A 19,016-nucleotide genomic window follows, 5' to 3' on the forward strand; every position below is an offset into this window, starting at 1 on the left:
GGCAATGCCAGTGAGCCCACTGGACACAGCATTTTCAACCTGACACCAAACATAATTACTGACAAATTTGTATTATTTTGTATTAAGATATGTCAACATGTTCTATTATCTTATTTCAATATAATTTATTACAAATTACAATTTATGTTTACCTACCTTGTTTTTTTTCAGGTGATAGCATGATTAGACTTTTTACACTTAATATATGTGTACCAAATCTTACCTTTAGTATATTCACAGTGTGCATAATTACTATGCAAGTACATTTTCTTATATTTTTATATCTTATGTCTTTCAAATGTATGTATTTATACATGCACATCTATCTATCTATCTTTCTATCTCTCTTTATTTTTATATATATATATATATATATATATATATATATATATATATATATATATATATATATATATATATATATATATATATACCCATACATCTAGCAATCTGGGCTTTTTTTTAAAATCTGCCTTAATAATTTTGCACACTTAAATATAGGACTTTTTCACTTCCAAGTTCGAGCCTCCTGTGCAATTATACAACACATAATTTATAAACATTCACTTACCTTACAGACCTTACCTCATAACTCACAAATTAAGAGATTTGACCAGATACTTAGTCTGCAGATGGTAACCAAGTCAGCAGCTGTATGTTATGACGCAAATACGTTAACATACTATTATACATTAATTGCTTACTTATGTCAACACAAACGTGACATTACCATACATAATAAATAATAACAATGAGTATTATTTACTTACCTTCCATAATATAGAGGCTGCGTGGCTACAGGACCTACCTAAACCAGCGATGCACGAACATCCTGTAGTCTCCACTGATCCCTGCTTACTAAGTAGCACCCACGCTGAGTGGCATGGACTGCTCGACTGGCTGGGGTGCACATTTGCTTTTAAAAAGACGAAGTCACCCTCGCTGTGCAATAGCACACGACCCACTTTCCCACTATGCAAATATTGGTAGGCCTCGGTACTTTTATAATTCTTCATAGACGCTCCATCTACTCCTTGTGACAGGACAAAGTAATTGAAAATATCCCCGTAAGTTACCTCTGGCCACTTTTTCATATCGTCTACCCACATTAACGGTGAAGATGGATGGGGCAATATGAGACCATCCGATCGTTGTAGTGAGGTTTCACCGTACTCCCAGCTCAAAACATTCCCTGAACTAACATTAAATGCCATTTTTCTAAAATCTGAAACAATAATCTGATGAACTGTGTCAGCGTACCGGAAGTTGGATGACAAAATGCGGAAGAGCGAAGAATAAAAAGTGGGCGGGGCGGAATAAGGTGAATATACTGGGGTAAAATAAACGCTCATAAATGGCGGGAAAATGTCATTTAATGCAGTGCTTCTTTTACAATCTGGGACCCACTTTATATCGGATATCACTCTGCAAGAAAACAAACCTTAAACGTGCCGGGTTTTGCATTGGCATACAGTTACAGCAGCTGAGTTATCGCTAGTTATCTATTAAGCATAACATCAGCTATATCAGTGCTGCAGAGCTGTAAAAGAGAAAGACTGACTGCGTCTGTTTACACAGATTTCAATAAAAGACAGCTTTTTTAATGTTCAAGTGTTCATACTTTCCTGAAAACATATTTTAAATTGTGATTTACCACCACTGACATGCTATTGGGCCTGTGATCACTGTGGTCTAGGCCAGGGGTCTTCAAACTGGGGGCCGCGGTCCCCTGGGGGGCCACCAGATGGCGCTAGGGGGGCCGCAAAAATTTTAGATAAGGGGTAATCAATGGGCCCACATGGTTGAATTTTGTGTCCCGCATCATCCTGAAGGTTAATATATTTTTTTATAATAATTTGAGCTCAAAAGTACTGCAAAAATTAAGCTTTATGCTTATGTCATTTAAATGCAGTTGACACTTTCGTGAAACAGGAAAAAAAGCACAGCGGCCCGCCTCTGCGCACGGGGACTTTTATTGAATAAGCGCTTCTGGCCGGGCACTTCCTGTTATTTTTGGCGCTTGTCTGCTGCACCTGACAGCGTTTACCTTTCACTTACGCTTACCTCTTTTACGCTAAACAACTAAATGAATGCTCAGGTCTATTTACTGACAATATTTCAGTTAAAATACATGATCAATAAGAACATTATCGGAGGCTGAAAGCACTACCCTGTTTATGGCTTGCGTTCCTAAGTAATCGATCAGCTGGGTGCTGCGGAGCAAGCGCCTCTCTGCGCAGGCTTCACTCATGGGGAACAAATATCATTTTAAAGACACGGCACAACATTGCACCTCGTCCACAGTGCCACAGGCTTTACACTTTGCATTGTACAAATATCAGACGGTCCTCTTTGCAGCATGGCAAACAAACATTAAAATTGTAAAGCAAAAAGTGCTGCAATAACAATGAATGGAGCTGTCATCACATCAGCGAGTTCTAAGAGTTTCACTCCTGTTACACTAATGACAGCTGGATGAGCTCTGCAGTGAACCTCTTACTCACATTGGTTCATAACTGGATGATTAAAAAAAAACTAAATTGTATACACCCTGAATAAAACCACTATAGCCTATAAAAATTATAATGTATCTGTTTGTGTTATGTTATAGGGCTAATTAATTATTAAATATTAAAATGTATTAGTGATCTCTGTATTTAATGGAGCTCAACATATCTGATCAAATTTTAATACTCTGAATATAAATGCATTTTTTTCAAGCTGTTCCACTTTTTCCCATATTCATTTGAGTAATTTAAATGTAATGTTCAGTATTATTATTAATAGAACAAACTGGTATGAACATTTTAAAGTCAGCAAAGCTTCTAAAATTAAGCAAAGTAAAACTTGTGGCTCTTTGAACTTGAATACCCAATTCTAGATTGCATTTAGGAAATTATTTTTTATCAGTGTAAGTCAGGATTGTCGACCTGAGTAAATTATGATGTGCACAAATAAAAGGAATAAAAATAAACAAAACACACTGAACCACTACAGCCTCCATTGTAGTATTGCTGGTTACAACAGTACAGTTAACTGTTAACAGGCTGATGAATGACAAAACTCTTTACACCTTCAAAGCTTTAAATCTTTAGATACATTTAGACTCTCAGCTGTAAGGGTAAATACAGAAGAGTCTAGCTGTGCATAGGCAGAAAAAAAGCATAAAAATGGCATAAAAAACTGTAAAGTGACGACTCGTACACAAAATATGGCTTGATGGAATCCAGTGAGAGCAGACCACAATGAACACTGCGCATGAAGATTTGATCAATAGACTGAAGCACTGAAACCATGTCAACTCAACTAACATCTTACAAAAATTAATCCAGATAGTGAATAATATACATTTATTGAATAATATATAATAATATAAATGTATTGAATAATACAATTTTAGAAAATTAAGTACAGTTGTTAATTTGAAGGGGTGGCGTGATATTTATTTTTTGGGGGTCCCCGAAAGAATTCGCCCTACACAAAGGGGCCCTCAGCTGAAAAAGTTTGAAAACCCCTGGTCTAGGCCCCCAAGCGATCTAGCCCCCAAGCAGTATGCGTCCCTTTTTTTTTTTTCTATCAAAAGTGGTAACCCTAGGTTATCTATTGGTTATGTTTAAGGTTATGTCTAGTTTATGTATTTGGTTATGTTAAGAGTATGTTCAGGCTTTCATATATTGGTTCTGTTCAGGTTATGTAAGTTATGTTTAGGTTGCACAGAAATAACAATTAGAATATTAAGCTCATTCTAAGTGATTTTCAATGGAGAAATGAGGCAGTCAATTCATTTTCTTCCAGTCAGAATAGAAAGCAGCATATTTAATTAAATAATTCTGGTGTTTTTTAATATTATTTTGCTTTGTAATTTATATTTTGCATAAAAAAAGACAGCTCTGCAGTGTTTCCTATCATGTCATGTGGATTTTTTTGCACTGTTGTGTTTATTTGTCTGAACAGAAGGACAGTGTGGATGTTCAGACGAGCAAAAAACTTGAGGATGAGGAAGCGTTTGGAGAGGAAATGGGTTAAAATGTGAGCGTGAGTCAGACGTTCCCTGAGCACATGCTGAACTTTGCATTTAACTTAAGATGCTGAGCTGAATAATACAAAAATACATTAAAGTGCTCAGTTTTTATGATCAACAATAGATTACTGGGCTTGCAATGCAGAGGCCGTGGCTTCAGTTCTGTACTGAGGAAATTTAAATGTAAAATCATTAATTCATTCATTCATTCATTCATTCATTTTCTTTTCGGCTTAGTCCCTTTAATAATCCGGGGTCGCCACAGCGGAATGAACCGTCAACTTATTCAGCATATGTTTTACACAGCGGATGCCCTTCCAGCTTCAACCCATCACTTGGAAACACTTATTTACACACTTATTCACACACACACACACACACACACACACTACGGACAATTTAACTAACTCAATTCACCTATAGAGTACCTGGAGGAAACCCACGGCAACGAGGGGAGAACATGCAAAGTCCACACAGAAATCCCCACTGACCCAAACGAGGCTCGAACCAGCGACCTTCTTGTTCTGAGGCGATTGTGCTACCCACTGTGCCACTGTGATGCCCATATAATATGATATTTTATATAATGATACATTATTAATATAATAAATATTAGCTTATAATAAACAATTTAGCCTACCCAATTCACCTATTCCGTATGTTTTTTTGGACTTGTGGGGGAAACTAGAGGAACCAGAGGAAACCCACGCCAACACAGAGAGAACATGCTAACTCCACTCAGAAATGCCAACTGACCCAGCAGGGGCTTGAACCAGCGACCTTCTTGCAGTCAAGCGATTGTGCTGCCCATGTAAAATTATGTTAACAAAAATCTAAATTTAAACAAAAATTTAGATGCATTAGAAAACATGTTAAAAGTGTCAAATATATCTTTAGATCCTTTATTGAAAAACATCTATCAACCCAATATAGACTTCCTTGTTTTTTGTGCATAATTCTGTGGAAACCTTGAAAGAAAACATTACGAGGTACAGTAGCAAGAAAAAATACTGATAATTGAAAAGAAAACAATCAATCAAACAAACAATCAAAAAAGATCCTGTTTTGTGTGAATAAGTGTGTGGAAACCTCCAGGAAGACTTTAATTTGAACTTTAAACTTTAATTTAGGCACTGCTGTTTTGTTTGTAACTCTAATAAAACATTTACATTATTTTCTCATTGTAGACGTGCAAATTTCAGAATTTTTTCCCTTCACAGTGAAGAATGCTTAATCATTTTATCAGCTCAGAAAACAGCAATACTACATGATTATTCATTCATTCATTTTCTTTTTGGCTTAGCGCCTTTATTAATCAGGGGTTGCCACAGCGGAATGAACCGCCAACTTATCTAGCATATGTTTTACGCAGCGGATTCCCTTCCAGCTGCAACCCATCTCTGGGGAACACACATACACTCTCATTCACACTTGTATAAGGACAATTTTAGAGAGGGGTCTGGATGCAGACCTGGTGCAGTGCAATCTGAGCTGCATCCAATGCTTTTAATTGGCTCACCTAACCTCACCCTTTACCCTACCCCTCACAGTGACATCACTAGTTCCATTTGAGTGTATTGTGTCTGACGTTGCATCACTGAGTGATGCAATCTCAGCTCGCATCATAAAGGCTGCATCCAGATACTATTGCAATTTTAGCTTTCCCAATTCACCTGTACCTGGAAACCGGAACACCCGGAGGGAACCCACGGCAACACGGGGAGAACATGCAAACTCCACACAGAAATGCCAACTGACCCAGCCGAGGCTCGAACCAGCGACCTTCTTGCTGTGAGGCGACAGCACTACTTACTGCGCCACCGTGACGCCTCAAGATTATTCAAACATTAATAAACAAATTTAAGATCAGTAAAATCAGTGCAACTATCAGAAGGTCATGCATGTAAAACAGAGCAATGATGTCATCAAATAAGCTAAAAATCCATAGTTATAATTGCTTGTTTTTATATGGAAACTATACGCATACGTATATGTAATGCAGCATGACAGATGGAAAATTATCATTGCGTGCATGTGTGGTTTAGCAGATAGACATGATGAAACATCATATAACAACTCTAAAATATATATACAGTTGTGATCAGAATTATTCAACTTTTAATATTAATAATTACAATTATTATTTGATTTTTTTTCATTTTTTTAAATATTTCCCAAATAATGTTTAACAGAGCAAGGAAATTTTCACCGTATATCTGATAATATTTGTTCTTCTGGAGAAAGTCTTATTTGTTTTATTTCGGCGAGAATAAAAGCAGTTTTTAATTTTTAAAAAAACATTTTAAGGTCAATATTATTAGCCCCTTTAAGCTATATTTGTTTTCGATAGTCTACAGAACAAACCCTCGTTATACAATAACTTGCCTAATTACCCTAACCTGCCTAGTTAACCCTAATTACCCTAGAGAAGCCTTTAAATGTCACTTTAAGCTGTATAGAAGAGTCTTGAAGAATATCTAGTCTAATATTATTTACTGTCATCATGACAAAGAGAAAATAGATCAGTTATTAGAGATGAGTTATTACAATTATTATGTTTAGAAATGTTGATAAATATTTGCTCTCCGAATTTTGAAACTTGGGAAAAATAAACCAGGGGACTTATAATTCAGGTGGGTTAATAATTCTGATTGCAACTGTATATGTATTTATTCAATTACAAAGTATTCTTTAAAAAAAGGAAGACAAAGTGCATCCCACTTTACGTAATATAACTGTGCATTGTAAATAAAGATGCATTTTCTTCAGAAAAAAATAATAATATTTACACAGATGATTTTTTAGAGTTAAGCAACGGTTACAGGTTTCCAACATTCTTCAAAATATCTTATTTGTTTTTAACAGAAGAAAGAAATTGAGTATATGATGACGGAATTTTGAGTTTTGGTGAACTGTCCCTTTAACTGCACTGTATATATGAATATACAGTATATTACAGTAACCGTCTATATAAAAATATGCATTTACAGTGCAGCCTTTCACAATTAGCGAATCGCGATGTTACAGGATTTACTGTGAGTTTTAAAAAAGTCATGGTAAGCAATTATGCTTTTAATGATAATGATATTTAAAAAGATATTACTAACCATCAGAAAATGTACCATGGTTTACCCTGATTATGACAACACTACTCAAAGCTGAAAGCCTGTAAGCTGTCACAAAAGGAGACGGGAGATGTTCATTCATTCATTCATTTTCTTTTCGGCTTAGTGCATTAATTAATCAGGGATCCCCACTGCGGAATGAACTGCCAACTATTCCAGCAAATGTTTTACGCAGCGGATGCTCTTCCAGCTGCAACCCATCATTGGTAAACGCCCATACATACTCATTCTCACACACACAAACACACACACACACACACACACACACACACACACACACACTACAGCCAATTTAATTCATCAACTCCCTATACACACTAACACACTGATCATCATCAACAATAATAATAATACACACATATACTGCAGAGAAACACACACACACAAACACACACACACACACACACACACACACAGAGATCATCATCAACAATAATAATAATACACACATATACTGCAGAGAAACACACACACACACACACACACACACACACACTGATCATCATCAACAATAATACACACATATACTGCAGAGAAACACACACACACACACACTGATCATCATCAACAATAATAATAATACACACATATACAGCAGAGAAATACACACACACACACACACACACACACACACACACAAACACACTCTCTCTCACACACACACACACACACACACACTGATCATCATCATCAACAATAATAATAATACACACATATACAGCAGAGAAACACACACAAACACACTCTCTCTCTCACTCACACACACACACACACACACACACACACACACACACACACTGATCATCATCAACAATAATAATAATACACACATATACTGCAGAGAAACACACACACACACACACACACTGATTATCATCAACAATGATACACACACAGAAACTGCGGAGAAAGACACACTAAACAATAATAATAATACACACAATCACAGAAACAAACACACACACACACACACACACACACACACACACACACACTCACAGCAGAGTAAAAAACACACAAACACACACACACTCACAGCAGAGAAACACACACACAGACACACAGACACACACACAAACACTGCACAGAAACACACACACTGGTCAACATCAACAACAGCTAATAACCAGTAAATGAGTGGTTTTTTGCACTCTTACCGAGACGTTGGCGAGGCAGGTCTCACAGGAAGTCAGAGTGTTGCATGCTGGGGTTAAAAATACAGTATATGAAGAGAAGAGACAAAACACAAACAATAAAAACACTCTGACAATAAAGAGATCTGTGTATTCAGAAACATGTTTTGATGTTCTGAAAACAAATGTATTTAATACTAAAGCCAGGAAGAAAATTTATATTCAAATGTTTTTGTTTCTGTGTTTATTTTTAAATCTTCTGCATTATTAAACTACTCCAAAGTATTTTAATGTTTATAAGATCTTCACATAAATGCTAAAACACTTCAATGTTATTTATTTTGGTAAATGGCTTTTAATTTTGGATTTCTGTGTTATTTTAGTTTAGTCAAGTTTATTTGTTTCGAATTTATAGTATTATTTTTATATGTCTACATAGTTTTTATGCTTCTTATTTTAATTTTGTTAATGCATCAAGTTAAACTAAATTAAAATTCCTTGGCAATAAAGCAAGTTAAAGGTTTATATATTGATATACACTTTTCAGTTAATGTTTAATTTATTTCAAGTAACAAAATGGTTTCAGTTTACTTTAATAACCCTGATGCTCACAATACATAAAACATTAAGAAAGAGACACAAACACGCATTCAGTGAACGGTATGCGCTGCATAAAACATATGCTGGATAAGTTGGTGATTCATTCCACTCTGGCGACCCCTGATTAATGAAGAGACTGGGCCAAAAAGAAAATGAATGCTTTATAATATTATTTGTGTGCACATACATTAGATCAGACAGTAATGAAGCTAAAACTAGAGCTAATCTGACAAAAAAACTAAAGATGTAAACATTTCTAAAGATGTTTGATGACTACAAAAATATTTTAATAAATAATAAATCGGTTTTGTTCAAATGCACAAAAATATAAGACCTATATTCACTGAGAAATGGATAAAAATATTCATTTTCAAACTGGGGTGTTCATTAAAATAACCGAGTAAATATATTGAGGGCATTGCTTTTATATTCTCACATTCTTTCAGTGATAACTTGTGAGACGGTCCAAATATTGTTGACTGCGCTATACTGAATATTGGATCTGAAATCACATGTATGTATGACTTGAAAGCAACATTAGCACTGTATTTTAATAGTCATTGGCTGCTAATATGATTTCACTACTTACAATTTGCAAACATTACTTTTCTGTAATCTTATTAAGAAGAATAAATGTCTGAATGTGCAAATATAAAAACCAACTTTACCCCAAATACTAAAAATTGGCCTTCAAAAAAACAAATTTTCAAAGTTCCCAAAATATGCAACTTATATTTCTGTGATATTATTTCAACACACACATAATTTTAGTGTTTTTATAGTGAAGACTAACAATACTGGCATTCAAATATATGACAACTTTAAAAGTTAGATATATTTAAAAAACTAAAAAATATATTAAAGAAATACAAACATACAGTAAGAAATTGAGGTGAAATAGTCTTTTATTGGCACATTCATTCAGTGACAATTTGTGAGACAGTCTAGATATTGTTTACTGCGCTATATTTTAAATACTGGATATGAAATCGCATGCAAGCATGACTTAAAACAACATTAGCACTATTCAATTCACTGTAAATAATGCTATATTTTGATAGTCATTGGCTGCTAATATGATTTCACTATTAAGGACATGTAAATAATACTTTTCTGAAATTATATTAAGCAGAAAGTCTGAATGTGTGAATATAAAACCAACTTTATATCAATAAAAATATGACCTTTACTCCCTGAAAAATATTAATTTTCAAATGGGGCGTACTGTATATGATTATATGAGTTTAAAATGAAAATATGATAAAGAAATATACGATAGAATGAAATATATAATTAAAAATACAAAACAAGGGCCTTCAAAACAATTTAATTTCCAAAATTCCCAAAATATGGAGCTTATATTTCTGTGACATTACTTAAACACACACAGACAGACACACAGTTTTTGCATTTTATATTGAAGACTAAACACTACTGCCCCTCAAATTTGACTTTGAAAGTTAGATATATTTTAATATGTAAAAGTTAAATTAGAACATTAACATTAAGAACATATTTACATTATGTAAGTTATAACAGAAATACACATACAATAAGAACAATAATAGAAACATGTATAATACTCTATTTATTAATATGTATGTGCATTACGAGCACTTTTAGACTGCAGATTGTTAGTTTTATATTAACACATTCAGATTTTCTCCTTAATTTAATTTCAGAAAAGTATTCTTTGCTAATTCTAAATAGAGAAATCCTATTATCAGTCAATGACTATCAAAGTACAACATTGTTCACAGTCAAATAAACAGAGCTAATGTTGTTTTCAAGTCATAAGTTACTTGTATGTGATTTTGACCGAATATTCAAAGTAACGTATCATGGTAAACAACATAGGGAGCGAGTCACAAGTTGGCAATGAACGAATTTGCGGCTATAACACCAACTTTACCTCAATGGAATAGAAATATGGGATGAAAATAAAGGAAGCAGATGCAGATGAAAATGTACGTTTGCGCACAGGTGGAGCAGTTGTAGGTTGTTGTGTTGTTGTTGATTCTGATTCAGAAAAACTGAACGCGACGCACATCAGCAGGAAGGTCGACCAAAACACAAGAAACTGCCCCATAATGTGAAGAATTGTACGCTTTAAACAGCAGAACACTGTTGACTTTATGTCTGGACCCTAAACTCTCCCTTCAACAGATTAAATACTCCCAAAAAATACTCCAAAACTCCGTTTAAAGGAACTAAAGCCGTCAGATGATCGACGCTGACTAAACACGGAAACACAGCAGCGCTGCGCCTTCACAATAAAAGTCCCGCGCGCACGACACTTAAAGGGATAGTTCCTAGCAAGAGAAAACTTTTGTCACCATTTATTTACTGAACATTTATTACCTCTGTTAAACAAAAATATGTATTCTGAATAATGCTAGAAATCGGCAGGAAAAAATACTATGGAAGTCATTGTCTAGCAGTCTGTCTAGCAATGTTTAGCCTAAATGTGTTTAACAGAAAAAAGAAACTCAAACATGTTTTGAAGCAAGTGAAGATTGAGTAAATGACGACAGAATTATCATATCTGGGTGAATATTTCGTTTAAAGTCTGCATTAAATCAAAATGTTCAATGTTTATGTTGCTAGCATATGGCTAGTCTTAAAATAAACAAGTTAATCTGTGCAAATGAATCCACTGAAAAGTTTGTTTTGTGGATCTTTAATCAAAATCTGCCCATCGGCTTCTTTTCTGAAACGGCGATTCTTTTCTGACGACTCTGACTGGCCAGGTTATGTCCGAGTCCAATCAAAACTGGACTCGAGTCCTAGTTCAAGTACCCCAATACAACCAAAACCCCTCTAAAACCAGCCTGGTTGACTAGCTAAAACTAGCCAACCAGCCTAGGCTGGTTTAAGCAGTTTTTTTTCAGTAGCAGTCTTTGTTTTCATGAATGAATTATTTTTGTTCCAGTTTGTGATGTTTTATTCGATTTAAAACCAATTAAATTATTTGCTCCTGTTATAGTTTGAGCCAAAAATATGTCAGATGGGCATAAATATACGCCCTTTATGTTGCAAAGTTTAATTTCCAGATTAAAAAACTAAATTAACCATATAAATGAATGTCTAATGAATGTCAAACGTCAAACTAACTTTATTGCGGTTTACGACCTGGCTAAGCACAAATAAAAAAAAAAACATTCATGTTAACCTTATACATAAAATAATGGTGCACCTAAAAATAAAAATTTAACATTCATGTCATTTCAAATCTGGATGATTTTCTTTCAAGTTATTTTTGCAGGATGTCTGTAATGCAATAATATATGTATATATATATATATATAATTTTAGGCTGGATTACTGTAATGCTCTGTTTGCTGGCTGCCCAGCATCCTCTATTAATAAACTTCAGCTAGTACAAAATGCAGCAGCTAAAGTTCTTACCAGGTCTAGAAAATATGATCCCCTATCACCCCAAAGTTATCCTCCTTACCCTGGCTGCCTGTTAAGTTTAAGATCTCAAAAGTCAGGGCTTCTGGTAGTACCTAGAATAGCAAAGTCGAGTAAAGGAGGTCGAGCCTTCTCCTTTATGGCTCCTAAACTCTGGAATAGCCTTCCTGATAATGTCTGAGGCTCAGACACAATCTCTCAGTTCAAAACTAGATTAAATACCTTTCTGTTTAGCAAAGCATACACTCAGGGCATCACTTAGTAGGTTTCCACACAGGTTTCTGCATCTCGTTTATAAACACTATGAACAGCAGCTACGCTAATTATTCTCTTTATTCTCTATTTCCACCTGGGTATACTCATCCCGAGACCCTTAGACTATGAAGCGCCACTGATTCGATCCAAGACCAGCGACAAGATGATCCCAAGGTTTCCTTAATCCTGGACCAGGCCGTTTCCTGAGCAGCTGCTGTGGTGATCATGGAGGAGTGGAGAGCATGAGACTGATTTCTGCGACGCTCCAGGGACAGACGAGCCTTCGCTGAGGTCCAGCTTCTCCAGAGCCTTGACTGCAGCTCTGCACAAGACGTTTGGCCAGTGGAGAAATGGTTGTGCCCAACTGAGCCACGTTTCTCTTAAGGTTTTTTTTATTCTGACCTTTCCCCAATTGGTGAAGGGTTTTCCCTGCCGCTGTCGCCACTGGCTTGCATGGTTCAGGATCTGTAGAGCTGCGCATCGATGGATTTGCTCTTCAGTGTTTGGACTCTCAGTAATAATTATTAGACCACACTGAACTGAACTTAAACTCTGAAAATTGAACTGACACTGTTTCAAACACTATAATCTTCTATGTGAAGCTGCTTTGACACAATTTAAATTGTAAAACCGCTAGAGAAATAAAGACGAATTGAGTATATATATATATATATATATATATATATATATATATATATATATATATATATATATATATATATATACATATATATATATTTATGTTAAATATAGATATTTAGTCAGCATCAACAACATCTCTTATACAGTAACAAATGCTTTAAATGGGCTTTTAATGCATTTATTACTTTTTAAAGGCAGTAATGAACTGAATTGCATGAATGAAAACTTACACTGTTTATTTAACACTGTGCTTTAAAAGTGTGCTTTGACACATTCTTACATAAGTTCATTGTTCAATGCATAGGTAAAATAATACTTAAATATATTAACATCAAATGCTAAATAAATAAATTTTTCTCCGACTCCTGTGTGTAGGCTCAGTAAGTTGACTTTTATAGTGACAAATAATTTTTTACATTGCCTTTAAAGTGAAATAACTGAACATAAACATAGGAGGCTGACAAAAATGGTCGTTTTAGAAGAACATTTCAGATGGCGCTTAGAGGTTTTTGCATCTGAACTCTTCATATATAAAAGTATGGTAATAATACTTTTAATATATTTAAATTAAGTTAACTTTTGGTTAGTATACTTGCAATGTACTTATTTTCACCAGGGGTCTCTTTAACTCAGTGAACACTAGCTGGCTCACTTTACTTATTAGCTTATATTTGAGTGTACTGTGCTGTGTAGATGTAACACTAGCACAAACTGAAGCATAAGTGTGTTTCCATTAGTTTTCCACAAAACTTTTCTGAGTGTTGTTAAAAACTGTTGTGAAATGAAGACATTTCCATTCTAACCATTGTTCTTTGGCTAAAGCTCAACATTTGCTGGTCAGACACTGAAAGAGCCCTGGTGCTAGTTCAGTAGATATTATAGTAGGATTACTCATATCAGTGAACACACTCTTATATTTCACATTATAGTCACACAAATGGCAGGGCAATGTGCTTTAAACATTACATGACGCATCAATATTGTTCTATAAAGGCTAAATTGAGTCTGCAGTCTGTAAAACAGATCTTCTCTGTGTTGTTTTGTGTTGTGTTCACACTTATTGTCAGATCAACAAACAGATAAAGTAGTTCAGGCATGTTTTGAGTGCATTACAGTGCCGTATCACTACGCTGAAGGATTTGACTTGTGTTAATGCAAGGAGCCGGTGTGATGAACAAAGAGCAGGAGTCAGAGATACAGTTTATTGAAGACAATAGTTTACAGTTTGATCAGCAGAAAACAGCTTCAACACACTCCATGGGGTTCGCAGGCCGCTCTGCGTACAGTCTCAGTTTCACAGAAATGATAGAAGAGCAGCACACATGTGGTCAGTGACCAAATCAGATCATCAGGAATTCATACTTCCATTGTTTTCTGACATGATGCTGTTTTCCGCTTCCACATTTTTTTTAAATTATGAGACAAGTAAAAATATACAATCACAGTACATTATAAAGAAAATGGAAAGACAAAAAGAAAACATTTTTAAAAAAGAAAACAACAAAAAAAATTAACAGTAGGGGTATATACATCATATATTAAAGAAAAAGATTATACAATTGACACATTTCAGTTGTTTTTAAAGCATTTTTTTGTAAAAGAGTTAGAAATTGTTTTAAAGTAATGCTGCATTTCAGTGAGCAAGATATTAAAAAGGGTTTTTGGTTTGAAAATGTACATTTATGTATATACAATTTTGTTAATAACATAAGAAGATTAAGAAAAAAATATATTTTTTTATGTATAGCATCCGTTTTATTATTTACAAAACATTTTCCCATAGTAAGGAAAAATCTTTATCAACATTCTTAATAAGAAAAAGAAAAATCATTTCAAAGCAAATTAGAAAAACTGCATTGCCAAAATAAGTGAACTAGGCACTTATTTTTTTGTGTTGCTTACAAAATGAACAATTAATATCAATATCTTTTTTATATCTTACTAAGAGAGTATTGACCGAGTGTGTATGGTGAATAGTTCTAAATGAAACTTCTATTATCTTATTTGTAATTAAGTAGCTATTTGGGATGAGCCATATTTGATTTCTTCAATCAATATCTGAAACAAAAGAATTCCAATAAAATAAAAAAAAGTCACATTTGGAACTGATACAGTTCCATTAGGAAATAACATCAGAACTTTTCAATGCAGATGGATGGGGCAACCATTACTGTTTCCAAAACAGTGAAAAGCCTTGGAGTAACGATTGATGACCAACTAAACTTCTCTGACCACATCTCTAGAACTGCTCGATCTTGCAGATTCGCACTCTACAACATCAGAAAGGTCCGACCCTTCCTATCTGAACATGCAGCTCAACTCCTTGTTCAAGCTCTTGTTCTCTCCAGACTGGACTACTGCAACTCTCTACTAGCCGGGCTTCCAGCTAACTCTATCAAGCCTCTTCAGCTGCTTCAGAACGCAGCAGCACGAGTGGTCTTTAATGAACCTAAAAGAGCACATGTCACTCCGCTGCTCATCCGTTTGCACTGGCTGCCAGTTGCTGCTCGCATCAAATTCAAAGCTCTGATGTTTGCTTACAAAGCGAATTCTAGCTTCGCTCCTTCTTATCTGCTCTCACTTCTGCAGATCTATGTGCCCTCCAGAAACTTGCGTTCTGTGAATAAACGTCGCCTCGTGGTTCCATCCCAAAGAGGGAAGAAATCACTTTCCCGAACTCTCGCGCTCAATCTGCCCAGTTGGTGGAATGAACTCCCTAACTGCATCAGAACAGCAGAGTCACTCGCTGTCTTCAAGAAACCACTAAAAACTCAACTATTTAGTCTGCACTTCTCTTCCTAATCTGCAATTGCCTCTCTGGCTCCACCGCTAACTGTATTACAAAAAAATAAATAAATAATTTACTAATGTTTTGCTTCGTACACTTTACACACCTGAAACTTGCCTAAAGCACTTATTCATTGTTGCTCTTATAGTTGTGTAAATTTCTTTTTTCGTCCTCATGTGTAAGTCTGCTAAATGTAAATGTACTGATTTGTTTGAAGAAGTTGCAGAGAAACTATATTTTCCTACCTTTGTAGTAGAAGCGTCTCAAGGGGGGGAAGTAGAAGGATAGAGAATGCCTTGGACTAACCTAATAACTCCAGATGGTATGGCATCAAATACGACAGCAAATTCTTTAGGGGGGATGGGAGTATTGAATCGATTAAGAAATTTTGTTTATGAAATTGAGATAATTTAGCTGGTATTTTATCAGCATTATAGTTACAGAGTAATAACAATTAAGCCATCCAAATTAAGAAAATATGTAATTTGGAATAAAGTTCCAGATTGATGTTGGATTTTAGAGAATATTTTTTGTCCCATTTAATTTTGACAGTATTATTTAATGTACGGAAATCCAGCATATTAAGACCACCATTCTCAAAGCTCTTCATAACTTCTGCTTCCCACATTCTGCACTTCCTCCAGCAAGTGTCGCAGTCAGAGCTGCATGCAAATGAGGGCCGGCTGAAGCCTCCCCATTGGTCTATTAGCTCTAGATTGACACCTCCTCCCTCCAACCAATCAGGTGAGGAGGAAAGCTGACGTCACTCTAATGGCGGCTTCAACTGGCCCTCATTTACATGCAGCTCTGACTGCAACCCTCGCAGGAATTTGGGAAGCAGAAGCGGAAAACAACAAATGACAAACATCAAACATGGAAGAATGAAACCATTTCCTGCTGCTGAAAGCCTCTGCGTCATGCTGAACCCCTCGTGCTCCAAAATCTCCTCTAAAACAGGTCCTCTTTCAGGGTGGAAAGCATAAACTACACATATCTAGAACAGTCTTTATTTTTATTGGTTTTTTAGCCATGGCTGATCCAGAATCTGCTGCACTGTTTGCAGTCTCTGATCATCATCCCCAAGGGTAATGCAGGTATTCATAAATGCCATGAATTCTGTAACATTTTAAAAGAGAAAGTTAGTTAATGGTGGACACACACACACACAGCTCAATATTGACCTGAATGACTCCTGTTGTGCCCTAATGTTCAGTCTTCATGAAAATATAATATATATTTTCCTAATGTTGGCCTCATTTTAGAAACCGTCACCAAACCTCAAGATAAAGAAAAACATTGTTTTGGGTTTTTCTGCTGGTAAAATGTGGCCAGGGTCAATTCTGACCCATAAGTCAACAGGAGGGATGAACAGTGTCAGTCCCAGTCATCTTCTTACCTTCAGGTATGCTGGAACATTGTTTTTCTATTTCCCGCATGATGCCAAACAGCTGCTTCACTGTGTTTTTAACCGCCTTCTTTGGAGATATCCTTGTGTCTGGTGGGTATTTCTTTGGATCTGTCAGAAAGAGAGGTTTAGTGTTGAGCAAGCAGTTCAGCTAAAGCCCCATTCAACTGAGTCTCAGAGACTAATGAATGTTTTTCGGCTTCCTCCTGAAATAATCTGACTTACCATGACAGATGTGCATCCCACAGCCAAAATCAATTAGCTTGATTTGCAGAGGCCGGTCGATGACGAGGATATTACAATCATGAATATCATGATGACAAATTTTCCGCCTCAAGCACTCCTGCGCTGCTTTGACAATCTGCAGGATAAGCGTACGCGCGACTCTCTCCTCCAGGTGTTGGTGCTTCTGCAGGAAATCCTCCAGTGTTCTGCACGGGCCGAGATACTCCATCACCAACATTATTGTCTTACACACTTTCTGTAAGCAGATGCAATGAGTTAAAATAAAGCACACGACAGCAGTCCTCAGGTCAGTCTTTACTAGGCATGGGCCGGTATTAGATTGTGGCGGTATGATAACCTTGGATCAAAATATCACGGTTTCACGGTATTGTGATTACTGCTCTAATATGTAGTCTTTTTGAATGTCTGGGTAAAAGACAAACTTGTTCCCCTCTGAAAACAATATATTTTATTTTGTAATAGATTTATAATATTTTTTTGGCAGTAAACATGTCAGGCTAAATAATTCAAAAGATTAATTGACTTCTGCGGCCCTCATTTGTTTCAAAAACACTGATTTCTTTACTATTTAAAACAGCATTTTTGGATATTTATTCAGCTGGAGATACCGTTGTCCTAAAAAAACTGTAAATAATATATCTCACACAACGGTATTACAGAAAATTTGGCAGTTTTAAAACCTCGACTTTTCCATACCTTAAAAACAGTTATTGGCCCATGCCTAGTCTTTACACTGGCTTCCAGTTACATTCAGGATAGATTTTAAAGTAGAAATGAGTTTATTTTGCTTACCGCACCGGCATATCATTAACCCACAAGCTTTTCTGAAAACAAGACAAAGTTATTTACATGTCCAGAAATGCTTCTTGATTTAGGAATTTGAATTTACAAAATTAAAACGACAATAAGAAACGAGACAAACCCTCCTGCAGCGCATTGTGCATGAAATGTGCTGTATAAATACACTTACTCCTCTTGGCAATTTCTCCACTTTAACTAAAAACCATTCCTGGAGCTTGATGAGCAGCGGGCTGGGGGGATCTCTCACAATTGTCATCATGGCCACTTCGATTGGTATGGGTAACGGATATCCAGGCTGAAGATAAAGTGCACATTAGCTGCATATCAACAACATGTAATCCTGTTTTTCAATATAACTGTAAAAGAAAATCTGTAAATCAGCAGCTTTCCGTATTTTGTGATTCATGTTTTTTTTCTGTGTGTTTATTTATGCTTTTGAAATGCATTATGGGAGCTTGATGTTTATTATCTGCACTGGTTTTGTCAATTGTGATGTAAAAATCTGGTAATTCGGCTTCAGACGGTATTAGATTTTAATGTGATGAATTGCGGAAGCTTTGATTTTATCAAGATATTAAGCTGAGCT

General features: G+C 35.6%; 2 protein-coding genes across 14 annotated transcripts in view; both read right to left on the reverse strand.

Annotated features, from left to right (window-relative positions):
* The window catches only part of LOC137487942 (serine/threonine-protein kinase pim-2), a 101,994-nt gene extending 90,864 nt beyond the window's left edge, over positions 1–11,130 (reverse strand). For 4 of the 8 annotated variants that reach the window (XR_012392298.1, XR_012392297.1, XR_012392302.1 and 1 more), the window contains exons 1-2: positions 10,792–11,130; positions 8,304–8,350 (exon numbers count right to left, since the gene is read on the reverse strand). Coding sequence is in view for 1 of the 8 variants with exons in the window: in XM_073926350.1 (XP_073782451.1) it covers positions 10,851–10,968 (118 nt within the window). In the remaining 7 variants the exon portion in view is untranslated. The remainder of the gene's footprint in view (positions 1–8,303; positions 8,351–10,791) is intronic. The other 4 variants (XR_012392301.1, XR_012392299.1, XR_012392300.1 and 1 more) reach the window with 3 other exon arrangements.
* A 3,248-nt stretch (positions 11,131–14,378) lies between these two features.
* The window catches only part of LOC141378276 (serine/threonine-protein kinase pim-2-like), a 53,061-nt gene continuing 48,423 nt past the window's right edge, over positions 14,379–19,016 (reverse strand). For 2 of the 6 annotated variants that reach the window (XR_012392380.1, XM_073926418.1), the window contains 5 exons: positions 18,600–18,725; positions 18,422–18,453; positions 17,609–17,864; positions 17,375–17,494; positions 14,379–17,094 (listed from right to left, as the gene is read on the reverse strand). Coding sequence is in view for 4 of the 6 variants with exons in the window: in XM_073926418.1 (XP_073782519.1) it covers positions 16,991–17,094; positions 17,375–17,494; positions 17,609–17,846 (462 nt within the window). In the remaining 2 variants the exon portion in view is untranslated. Of the gene's footprint in view, positions 17,095–17,374; positions 17,495–17,608; positions 17,865–18,421; positions 18,945–19,016 lie in introns of those variants that run through there. The other 4 variants (XR_012392379.1, XM_073926417.1, XM_073926419.1 and 1 more) reach the window with 3 other exon arrangements.

The sequence above is a fragment of the Danio rerio genome, chromosome 16, assembly GCF_049306965.1.
Source record: "Danio rerio strain Tuebingen ecotype United States chromosome 16, GRCz12tu, whole genome shotgun sequence".
Taxonomy (NCBI): domain Eukaryota; kingdom Metazoa; phylum Chordata; class Actinopteri; order Cypriniformes; family Danionidae; genus Danio; species Danio rerio.